At 36.9% G+C, this 13,112-nt stretch overlaps 1 protein-coding gene across 2 annotated transcripts in view; it reads right to left on the bottom strand.

Annotated features, from left to right (window-relative positions):
* Positions 1 to 13,112, bottom strand: part of LOC107667825 (dedicator of cytokinesis protein 1) — a 288,581-nt gene that overhangs the window by 50,560 nt on the left and 224,909 nt on the right. For both annotated transcript variants that reach the window (XM_016459540.1, XM_016459550.1), the window contains exons 31-33: positions 11,334 to 11,434; positions 4,962 to 5,020; positions 3,205 to 3,353 (exon numbers count right to left, since the gene is read on the bottom strand). In XM_016459540.1, coding sequence (XP_016315026.1) covers positions 3,205 to 3,353; positions 4,962 to 5,020; positions 11,334 to 11,434 — 309 coding nt within the window. The remainder of the gene's footprint in view (positions 1 to 3,204; positions 3,354 to 4,961; positions 5,021 to 11,333; positions 11,435 to 13,112) is intronic.

Raw genomic sequence — 13,112 nt, 5'->3', positions numbered from 1 at the left:
ACACACACACACACACACACACACACACACACACACACACACACACACACACACACACAGACACACACACGTCTGAGGGACTTTCTTTCAGATGCTGCTCTTCCTGCTGTTATAGAATAAATTAAGATGACTATACAGCATAGATGAAAACACAATGCAAACACACACATTATGATTTCTGTCCTCCTCACATCATCCTCATATGTTAGATAACTCACAGACCTACTGTAGATGTCATTATTAGCATAAATTTTACTAATTAAAATTCCCTAACTTGATAAAGTTTGATGCAATTGTTGCCTGGTGGACAATAAAACTGCTATAAAAGCCCATAAACTGTAGACATCATGAATAGTGCTTCACTTCCACATTTAGACTGGATTGTATTTGTTACAATCTCAATACAGTGGAATTAACATTACAAATTAATTTATTTCTGATACAAATACAAACATGAAAAGCAGATGTCTATAGTAAATGTGCAATATATATATTTGTGCCTTACTTCAGTTATATTTTAAATAAATAAAACAAAGAAAATAAAATGATAGAATAATAAAATAAAACAAAATACAGAGTAGTATAGCAAAAATACATATTTTATGATAAAAACACAAATGTAACAAGCAGATAGTTCACTCACTGTCTATGGTAAATGTGCAATACATATTTGCAGCTTATTTTGGTAAATTTGAAAGAAATAAAACTAAATAAAATAAAATACATTTCTAATTTTTAAGTAGTAGTTCATTTTATTGTTGGCTTTTCCAAGGGTTGCTAGATAAAATTTCATTGCATTGCACATAATATGAAATGTTTGATGTTTACCAAATATTTACTCAAACTACAAGACTAGGTCAACACGCAATGAACACCACCAAAGCACGAGAGAGAAATGGACGGTTTTATACACACGGGCCTGTCTGCCAGTGTTCCCGATCAAGCAGTCAGAACAGCAATTACCTCTTCATACAGACTCAAGTGCTCTGAGACTCAAAGTCCACATCACAATCTCTGAATGGATGTGACTGATATTCTGTGTCATCACTTGCATTAATGTTAATACGCTCTCATATTAATGTACTAGTGCGTCCCATGGGACAGGCAGGGCGTCAAATACTCGCTGAACCTGTGACAGATTTCAGATCAAACCGAAGCTGCAGTTTGCAGTCCAAAGACACTCTCGCATATGTAGATTATCATAAAAGCAAAGCATATCAGAGGAAGCAGTGAATCCATAACCTTCCAGCAGTGATCTTTGAGGTAGACGAAGATCTCTGAGGGATGTGGAACGAGGGCTGCATCCGAATTTGTACACTAGATAATATGCAAGAACAGAACTAGCAGATCTTGAACTACAGTCTGTTAGAAGAATGCAAATGAACTGTTTTCGAATGAAATGTTTTTCTTTTAAACATCATGAACGGCTGTGTTCGAATGCTCACATGCGTATTTGCACACATGCTCTATTAAGAGCACTGCAACTGTCTGTTTACTTGAATAATTACTTTAAAAACCAGAAGCAATGTTTAATTACTGAGAAACACCTGAAGACTACATGTTCAGTTTATATTGTTAGCATTTTAATATTTAAATATGATTTTAATATTTAAAAAAAAAAACATTTTAATATGTTCTGTAGCATATTAGTTTTTGCTGTGTTAATAAAGTCATGATTTTTTGTATTTAGCATTGACTACTGAAATGTTGGTATCATGACACTACTAAAAATAACTGTAAATGCACTACCAATAAACCCTGTATCAATTATTGTGGTCAGTCATTTTTTTTCTTTTCTTTTTTTTTAAGAAATTAATAATTTTATTCAGCAATGATGCATTCAATTTAAAAAATGAAAGTAAAGATATTCATAATGGTGCAAAAGATTTCTATTTCAAATGTAATATTTCTATTCATCAAAAAAAATTATATCACTTTCCACAAAAGAAGGAAAAAAATAACCAGCTAAACTGTGCTTAACTATAATAATAAAAAGAAATGTTTCTTAAACAGCAAATCAGCATATCAGAATGATTTCTGAAGAATCATGTGACACTGAAGACTTGAGTAATGATGCTGGAAATTCAGCTGCGCATCACAAGAAATAAATTGCATTTTCATATACATTCACATAGAAACCAGTTATTTTAAATTGGAATAATATTTCACATTTTTTACTGTATTTTTTATCAAATAAAAGCAGCTTTTGTGAGCACAATATTTAAAAAACTTCCTGACCCCAAACTTTTGAACGGTATAGTGCACTTTCCCATGAACTGTACTATTAGTATGCAGTACAAGTAGGGATGTAACGATTCACTCAACTCACGATTCGATTCCCGATTTTGATTTCCCGATTTGATTTGATTCACAATTTTTTTTTTTTGTACAAAATGAGATTTAAGACAAATTATAAATTAAATGTGTCCTTTTATTATTGCTTGGACAAAATACTGTATGTTTCTTTGTGAAATTGAAATATAACACTATAATAATATAGCACTTTGGACTAGACGCTTTGGATAAAAGCGTTTGCTAAATAACAAAATTTAAATATAATGTAAATGTAAATAACAGAACTAAACAAGCCCCAAATCAAATAAATAAATAACACAAATTAAAGAAATCTCTTCATATAAACAAACTAAGGCTTTGTCTGTGCTCTTTCCATTTAAAATTAGAGGCAACCACTGCATTTTAATCACGATCCAAACAAAGATGCTGCATAAATGTGTTCGATAAATAAATAAATAAATAATTTAGAAATCTGACGCAAAAACAGAATGGTTTGACTTCAGTTTTGTGAAACTATACATAAAAATATCTGCACGAAACAGAAACAGCAGACGAGCTGACTGAGACGCAGATTCACTCTCTGCCAGCAGGTGGTGCTTAAAGTGTTTCCTTGGTTTCCGCTGTAAACAAAGCAGCTGCTGCACTTATGAACTTTAATATGCATTATACAGCGGCAAGAGGAAAAGAAAAAAATACCATCGAAAAACAGTAAGTTCCCCTCAGACATACATTCACATAAACTCCTACCCCTAACTGAATCGTGATTTGTTTAGCATCTCAACCGATTTGAATCGTCACATATTTAAATCTATTTTCAACCGGCTCGCGGTTAATCGTTACATCCCTAAGTACAAGTATGCAAATGAGGGTGCAATTATCCCAGAAATCACACTGTCTGTGAGAACTGACCGTCTGGAAGCAGCGTCTGAAGTGAAACTCGCACTGCATCATGTCAAAGAAGATGGGAATGGTGGCTTTACGCAGCTCGATCTCAGGAACCAGCGTCATCTCCAGAATCGGACCCACCATCTCAGGGATAAACTTGATTTTGTGTGGACCTGCAGGATGTTAAGAAGAAACCAGTTAGCATGCCTGAATCCTTCAGTTGATTTGTTTAAGATCTCTTCGGTGTGTTTTATGCCGTACACACAGGATCTGTTTGTGATATTTTTGCCGGCAGGTGCAGCAGCACAGGGAATATCAGCTCTCTGCTACTTCCTCGCAGTGCCCATTTGTGTCTAACAACAACTTTTATGTATTTTGGTGAGCTGTGTACAACTATTTCGGAGGCACGATTTCTACAGCTCTCAAAAGACAAAAGACTAATCTTCAGAGTTTCGCGCAACCACAGTGCTGAATACAGCCCAACATCTCTGAATCTCTGGTGTCTGTGACTAAACCCGCCAGCTAATGAACAACCAAAGGCGTGAGGTGGCAAAAATTCCTTCAGAGAGGAACGTGGGAGCCGAAAATACTTTCACAGCGGTACTTCCTCAACTGTCCTGCCACTAATTAGCACCTTCACTTACAGAGCATTTCCGTTTGCACGACTCTAAATAACCGTGAGGTGTCTCGGTCGAAAAATAACCCGCCTGAATCAGCGCTAAAACTGTAAGCAATGCAAATGTGCCAGACGCAAGCCTTACAAAAAGAAACGATACAGAAGTTTGTGGTACGTGAAAGCTGGGAAACCTTTTAAAGATGCCGTGGTTTTTCGGGACACATGGGGGTTGAGCCTTTTACCAAGCATCTCATAGAAAAGCTACATATTTTAAATGTGTTTTGATTTATTAGTATATGCTTTTATTCAGCAAGGATGCACTCAACTGATCAACAGTGACGGTAAAGACATTTATAATATTACAGAAGATTTTTCTTTCAAATAAATGTTCGTTCAATGCATCAAAATATCTTGAAACTACAGTATCACTGTTTTCAACATTAATAAAATAATAATGAGAAGAAATGGTTCTTAAGCAGCAAATCAGCATATTAGAATGATTTCTGAAGGATCATGTGACACTGAAGACTGGAGTAATGATGCTGAAAATTCAGCTGCGCATCACAGGAATAAATTATATTTTAAAATATATTCAAATAGAAAACTGTTGATTTAAATAGTAATATTATTTCATAATTTTACTGTTTTTACTGTATTTTTTGAACAAATAAAGCCCTGGTGAGCAGAAGAGACTTTCAAAAATGTTTAAAAACCTTATCCAACCAAGACAACTTTTGAACAGTATTTTAATTGCGCAAAAAGTTGACTTTGTAAAAACCACATAAGCATATAGATGAGCTGAAAGCTATCAAACATGGTCTAAAAACCACAATCTTTTATTTTGGCTTCACTGCATCTTTAATTTGTACTCCTACTGACAAAACAGCTCTTTATGAAACACATAGATGGACATATGAAATAGTGATTTTGAGCTGAAAATCATGTGAGAATATAGAGTGATTTGCAGTTACTTCACTGAGCTGCTATGCAAAAACTATACAAAACTAAGACACTATAGAACATTATACAAAAACAAGCAAATTATGATAAACCAGAATGCAATAATGAACACTTATGTGTAAAGAACTTACAGACAGACATAGTCTTGTGTACTTTACATCTATTTTTGTCTGATTTAATAATGTTCTGGTAAAGGTCGGCTCACCCAGGTTGTACCACATGTCTCGGATCTCGAAGCCAATCTGTCGCCTCATGTCTTGATACCTGTAAAAGAGAAATATGAAGATATAAGAAAAAGACTTTAGCAAAATGTCTTCATAAAGTCAGAGGTATGAAATCAGAACATTTCAATTTCTTCTCCTGGAATTGGAAACATTTACGGTTTGCTAGCCTCCCTCACAATACTGTTCTAACAGGAGCGAACGGATGATCTGTGATTCAGAAAAAGGAGCAGAAGCTGTTCAGAATCAACGTCAAACGAGTTTAGGAAGTGGACAGAAGACGAGAGCGCAGACGCGTCCCGAACCGGCGCTCTCATTCAAAGAAAGTGTGAAGAAAGCGGCATGAAGACAGATCCCTTATGCTTTACCTCTGCGGGCCTGGCATCCATTCATTAGCACTGTGTCATCACACGCTGACATTTTGGGATGCCTGTGGGCCTCGGCTGAATTCTGAGCCACCATTGATTGCTTTGTCAATACGCTCTCATCCAGTGGTAATTTATGATGACAAGGACGAGGCGCGTCGGAGCTCAGTTAACATGCAGTAAAGCCTCTCACAACTCCCTCTTCATTCCTTCGTTTGACCCTCGTTCCTGATGTTGAATCATTTTTGCGACAGAGATGATGCAGATCAGATGCATGCTAGCATGTAAAGCACATCACATGACTCATCTCGAGTCTGACCAGGACGTTATTCAACTCTGTGTGATCTGGGGTTTAATTTAGCAATACCAATGTGTTATTCTGGTAAACATGTCTACAGTTTTCATAAAGAAATTAATACTTTTATTCAGCAAGGATTGATTAAACATACTGCTCTTTTGAACTTTCTATTTATCAAAGGATCCTGAAAAATAAATAAATTAATTAATAAATAGCATGGCTTCCACATGAATATGAAGCAGCATTGTTTTTTTAAATCAGCATATTAGAATGATTTCTGAAGGATCATGTGACACTGAAGACTGGAGTAATGATGCTGAAAATTCAGCTTGGCATCACAGGAATAAATTACATTTGACAAAATATTCAAATAGAAAACAGGTACTTAAAACAGTAGTAATATTTCACATTATTATTGTTTTTACTGTATTTTTATCAATTAAATGCAGCCTGGGTGAGTATAAGAAACTTTTTATTTTAAAAAATCTTACCTATCCACAACATTTTTACAGTACTGTACACTAGAGCAGACATTATTTTTATTTATTTCAGTCAATATTATTTCCTGAAGCAATTGACATTATGCTACAAATGCTGTTGACCCGGTGCATTTCTGTAAAAGCCATTTCTGTAAAAGTGTTATTTTAGTATCATTAAGATACTATAATAGTTTTTATTAATATTTTGAATCTGTTTTTTTATTTTATATTTTCCATTCACATTTTAATTTCATATATATATATATATATATATATATATACTGTATATATAAGCCTGTAATAACCCTGGAAATAGCATGCATCTCAGATGCAGATAGTGAATGTTTCTGCTCATACTCCTCTCGGACACTTCATTTTCCCTGTCTGATCTATCCATTCACATGCTGACTCCACTGACCCGCTCCCTTAATTACTTCTCCTCCTCCTGACTTCCTGTAGCCCTCCTCCCTCACCTCCCATTTCCTGCTAAGCTCTGCTTTATAATTTGTGTCTCTAGTGTACGCGGTGACAGAGCGAGAGAGGCAGACAGACAGCGTGCCCTCGCACTTGTACAGAAGAGGAAGCCGAGGCTGTTAACACCAACACCTGTCAGCTCACGGGACGCTCGCTGAACGAGATGTGAACGGAGTACAGCGACAGATGAAGGAGTGCGAGGGACACGCGCTCCTGTTCTATTAGTGCTGTTTGCTCTTCTCAAAACACAAGTCATGTCTACAGATCAGACTATGAGACGGACTTAAGGGGGGGGTTTGTTTAGTTCAGTGACCACTTAGCAACCACTTAGCAACACACTAAAAACACTCAGAACACCCCAGAAACTGGACAGCGACACCCTGGCAACCAATCGAAATACCAAGCAAGCATTCCTAGAACACCCTAAAAACCACACAGCAACACCCTAAACTTATTTAAAACACCCTCGCAACTGCATAGCAACACCAATATCTTTAGTCCTGCATAGCAACTTTCTAAACCCACTCAGAACACCCTAACAACCACACATCAACAACCTAAACTTGTTTAGAACACCATAGCAACTGCATAGCAACACCAATATCTTTAGTCCTGCATAGCAACTTTCTAAACCCACTCAGAACACCCTAACAACCACACATCAACAACCTAAACTTGTTTAGAACACCATAGCAACTGCATAGCAACACCAATATCTTTAGTCCTGCATAGCAACTTTCTAAACCCACTCAGAACACCCTAACAACCACACATCAACAACCTAAACTTGTTTAGAACACCATAGCAACTGCATAGCAACACCAATATCTTTAGTCCTGCATAGCAACTTTCTAAACCCACTCAGAACACCCTAACAACCACACATCAACAACCTAAACTTGTTTAGAACACCATAGCAACTGCATAGCAACACCAATATCTTTAGTCCTGCATAGCAACTTTCTAAACCCACTCAGAACACCTCAACAACTACACAGCAACAACCTAAACTTGTTTAGAACACCCAAGCAACTGCACAGCAACACCAATCTCTTTAGTCCTGCATAGCAACATTCTAAACCCACTCAGGACACCCTAACAACCACATAGCAACAACCTACATTTATTTAGAAAACCCAAGCAACTGCATAGCAACACTGATCCCCTTTATCCTGCATAGCAACAATCTAAACCAACTCAGAACACCCTAACAACCACATAGCAACAACCTAAACTTATTTAGAATACCCTAGCAACTGCACAGCAACATCGATCTATTTAGTCCTGCATAGCAACTTCCTAATACCATTTAGAACAACCTAACAACCACATAGCAAATGTAAACTTATTTACAACACCCTAGCAACTGCATAGGAACACCAGTCTCCATAATCCTGCATAGAAACATTCTAAACCCTTTTAGAACACCCTAACAACCACATAGCAAAATTATAAACTTATTTAGAACACCCTAACAACTGCACAGCAACACCAATCTCTTTAGTCATGCATAGCAACATTCTAAACCCACTCAGAACACCCTAACAATCACATAGCAACAACCTAAACGTATTTAGAACACCCCAGCAACCGCATAGCAACACACTAAGGGTGTATTCACACTAGGCACGGTTGCCTTGAACCGAGCACGATTATCCCCCCTCCCCACTCCCCCGCTGGTCTGCACTCACACTGCACTAACATTTCTTGTTCATCAATAAGGTAAGAACCAGAGCCATTATAAACCTAAATATACTTGATTAAATTAAATTAATTGAAAAGTGTTGTGTAGTAGTAGTAATAGAATATGGTTGCGGTCGTAATGATGATAGTAGCGCACACAAAATAGTATCTTTTCCGTGCTCCGGCGCGGTTAGCGCTCACACTGCATGCGCACCGCGCCCGAGCCCAACCGAACCGTGCCCTGGCCCACCTCTTCCAACCGGGCTAGGGCCGGCTAAACATTAGGGCCGCCCGAACGCGGCACGGAGCGCTCACACTGGTCAAACGAACCGGGCTTTGGGGGTCAAACGCGCTCGGGCACGGTTCAAAACGCCTAGTGTGAGTACACCCTAAAAAAGACCCAGAACACATCAGTAAACAACCTGATCACCCTAGCAACTGCATAGCAACGCCCAACAAAAATCCCTAGTCCTGCATAGCAACGCCCAAATCTACTTAGAAAACATCCTAAACACCACAGAGCAACAGTCTACAGTTTCATAAAGGCACGGCTCAAAGGCTCTCCAGTAAGAGAACGGGTGAAAGCTTTGGCCTGATGCTCCTTTACTGTGATGGCAGTGAAGTTTGGGCTAGGACAGACAGAATGAGGAGAAAAAAGCAATAGAGTGAAGAGTCAGCAGCAGCAGCAATAGCAGCCTCTCTCAGGTCAGCATGACACCTCCAGCAGAACACAGAGAGAACGGACTGATGAAAGCTGAGGCTACGGCTCTGAAAGAGGCCCGACGGGAGGCAAACAGCACCGAAGAACAAAGACAGAACAGCCCAACAGATTGTTAGAAATATGAGACAAGATATCCTCAAGACATCAGCACTTTTTCTGATGAAAGCCCTCAAAATGCCAACCATGTGCTGCTTTATTTTTGAGGGTTTTGTAGAATTCCAGGACATGAAGTGTAATCAAGGTTGAAATGCTGTCAGCAAGTAAACAAATTCAACTCCATTACAGCTGACAATGTGTTGAGCTCTGCGTGCTTTTATTTTTGCACACGTTTGGTATTAAAATTAAACAGTTCACCCAAAAATATCAACTGCTCATCCTCAGAACATTTTTCCTTTGAGGAAGTGCAGAATATTAGAATATTCAGATTTGACATTTCCGTGCCACAAAATATATTTTTCAGTGAACTATTTCTTTTAAGGAATGTGATGTTAAAATCTAGCTGAATTATTTTTATGTTATGGACTATTATTAATAAATTACTTATACATTATTACTTATTATGGCCAATTAAAATTACTGGCAGAATTAAGTAATTGTTTAAAGTTTGATGCTGTTTTATTAATTAAATAAAATAAATTGGATAAAATAGTTAAAAACAATAAATAAATAAATAAACAAACTTTTATTCCATCACTACGTTCTTAGCAAATCGCTCAAACATGCTCTTAAAGGGCTAGAAAGTTTTAAGAGACACTCTTTAAAGGGTTAGTTCACCCAAAAATTAAAATTAGGCTGTTTTTTTACTCACCCCCGAGGCATCCTAGGTGTATATGACTTTCTTCTTTCAGAAGAATCCAGTCGGAGTTATATTAAAAATTGTCCTGGCTATTCCAAGCTCTATCATTGCAGTCAGCGGGTGTTGCAGTGCTTCAGTCCAAAAGAAGTGAAATAAAAAGCGCCCATCCATAAAAAAAATGTCTCACACGGCTCCGGGGGGTGAACAAACTCCGACTGGATTCGTCTGAAAGAAGAAAGTCATATACACCTAGGATGCCTCGGGGGTGAGTAAAACACAGCCTAATTTTCATTCTTGGGTGAACTAACCCTTTAAGGGTTAAATCTTTCGATTTCCCTTTAAGTTTGTGCTAGATGACGGGGAAATAAGCGAATAATAATAATAATTCAATAATATTAAATATCCAATAAATAGATAAATGAAAAAGATTGCTGATGTCATCCCATCTAATACTGTACAGGTCCCATTTATCTGAAAAATACTGTATATTTAATTATCATATTTTCCCCTGAGAAAAAGAAAAGGCTGGTGCTGAGATCACTGGTTATTCAATTCCTGTGAATTCACCCAAAACCAAAAAGCAAAAATGCCTTCAAGAAAGAGGTGTTGTTACTGGCACCAGCACCGTATGTCCTGAGAAAATGAGTGGTTCAGGAAACATGTCTTTGTGATCCTGAGAGGAAGCCGCTCGAGAGGCTGTGTGATTCCAGAGGATGAAGAGTCCTGACAGACAGTGATCCGTCTCTATGAGAATGAGCTCACGCCACAGGCAAACACCGACAGCAGACAGACAGAAGCTCCTGGAGCAGATAACAGGCTCTTCACTGCTCTCTCACTCAGTCCTGCTGTCTCTTGTTCTTGAAGGCTTGAACAGCAATGCATGTTTTCATGAAAACAAATTTCCTTCACCTTTCTCTGCCCCACCAGATGAAACTTATATGCATTCATTATTCCTTACAACTTTAAATTGCTGACTCTTCTTGTGTTAGTGCCTCCTTAAAGGAACAGTTCACCCAAAAATTTAAATTTACTGAAAATGTTCTCGCTCTCAGGCCATTTAAGATGTACATGAGTTTGTTTCTTCATCTGAACAGATTTGGAGAATTGTAGCATTGAGAAGGCAAAAGCGGTGTGTTTAGAACTGTTTTGGCTTGTAAACAGTGCTTGATCGGTGCAGATTTCTCTCCTGATTCAGATTACACAACATTTTCCATAGGAGAAAGCAATATTATGGATGGAGGACACAATGGTTTAAAACGTCTTAATGTTGGATTTGTTTCTTACAAACATGCAGCTTTTCACTTCACAAGATGTTAACTGATGGACTGGAGTGGTGTGGATTATTGTGATGTTTTTATCAGCTGTTTGGACTCTCATTCTGACGGCACCCATTCACTGCAGAGCATCCAATGCTACATTTCTCCAAATCTGTTCTGATGACGAAAAACTCATCTACATCTTGAATGGCCAAAGGGTGAATGAATGATTCGTATTATGCAGCAGTGCATTGTGGGTAGGTGTCTGTCATACAAATGCTTACTTGTGGAAGATCTTGGCCCGTTTATCACTCGAAAAGTTCTCCAGCTGCAAAGACTCTTGGGTAAGGAATGCCACAGCGAGGTGGAAGTAGTTATTCCACAGCTGAGAGAAAAAGAAGAGATCAGTTATTAAAGTAATGCTCATCAAGACATTTGAGGAATCACTCATTTTTATAACACAGAGAATGAGGAATGGGTTATGCATACTAGTTTAACACTTAGTGTGAAAGATTTGAACAAAGTATGAGCAATAAGTACGAACAATAAGTATGAGCAACAGTCTGTGCACACACTGCTATTTAAAGCACAGAAGAGCTGATGCCACTCAACAATTATTTCAAAATAATTCATTGTCTCTTGAAAGCCAGAGTGTGCATCGCCAGATGGGTTCATGGGTAAAACGAGGACCGGGATAAGAATAACCACCAAACGGCAACAACCAACACGAGCACAAAGCTCAGAGAAGAGCCGCTTCAAATATTCAAATCAGATGCTGGGAAATTGCAGCCTATTAGCCTGTCATGAGTTATTCTGGTAGAGAACTTTAATGATCCCTGCTGGAACTTCCTCTAACACAACCAGGCCAAAAGTGACGATTAAAAAATGTGCTTTTCATAAATAAGACTATATGTTTGTTTTTGTTGTTTTCTGGTAGCACGCCTAGTCTTAATGCATTATACAGGTACACTATTAAATGGACAGTTCACCTAAAAATGTTTAAACTGATTTTCTCTCTTGCATTGAACACAAAATTTGACTCAATTTAGGTGGTATAATTCCAACATTTACAAATAATGTAATTAAATGACAACAAAAGAAATGCAGACAGCATCGATGAAGTAAACACCCATTTAACAGATTAATTACATTAAATCATTTTTTTTTTTAATTATTAATCTATTAAATGGACAGTTCACCTAAAAATGTTTAAACTGATTTTCTCTCTTGCATTGAACACAAAATTTGACTCAATTTAGGTGGTATAATTCCAACATTTACAAATGTAATTAAATGACAACAAAAGAAATGCAGACAGCATCGATGAAGTAAACACCCATTTAACAGATTAATTACATTACATAATTTTTTTAAAAAATTATTAATCACCCAAGATGAAAAGTGAAAACAAAAGAAACTTTGTAGGCGGGTTTCTTCTTTAGATGAAAGGTCATATGCAAGGCAAAACACAAAAGTAAAGTAAAGTAAATTTCTCTTAGACAACATGCACATGACCAGGAACATGTATTAAGAAAATGAATTGTATAAAATAAATAAATGTAATAAATGCTGCAATGCACTACAATTTAAAACCCAATATAAACAAATTATGTACATTACAGCCAATTAACATTATTATCTAAAAGTATGTCAAATGAAAAAGCTATGTAAAAGATAAATAAAACAAAATGACAAATCAAATCAAATAAATGTAAAAATAAATAAATAAATAAAAGAATGAAAATAAATGAATAAATAACATGTATTTATAAAACAAATAAATGCAATAAATACGGTAATATACCACAATATGAAAGCCAATATAAACAGACTATTTACATTAAATCCATTATTACTGTTCAAAGTTATTTCAGCTGAAAAGGAAAGTAGTTTCAGAGGCCTAGCAAGTTTGAATGAATGAATGAATATATAAATAAATATATAAATAGTATACTATACATACATAAATGTACATGACCAGGACTACGTCAACTTGCCCTCATGTCATTCCACACTGATATTTTTTCTTGAACACATAAGGGGATTTAGCATATACTGGCAGT

The sequence above is a fragment of the Sinocyclocheilus anshuiensis genome, unplaced genomic scaffold, assembly GCF_001515605.1.
Source record: "Sinocyclocheilus anshuiensis isolate Anshui unplaced genomic scaffold, SAMN03320099.WGS_v1.1 scaffold493, whole genome shotgun sequence".
NCBI lineage: Eukaryota > Metazoa > Chordata > Actinopteri > Cypriniformes > Cyprinidae > Sinocyclocheilus > Sinocyclocheilus anshuiensis.
This window is presented reverse-complemented; position numbering and strand designations above follow the sequence as displayed.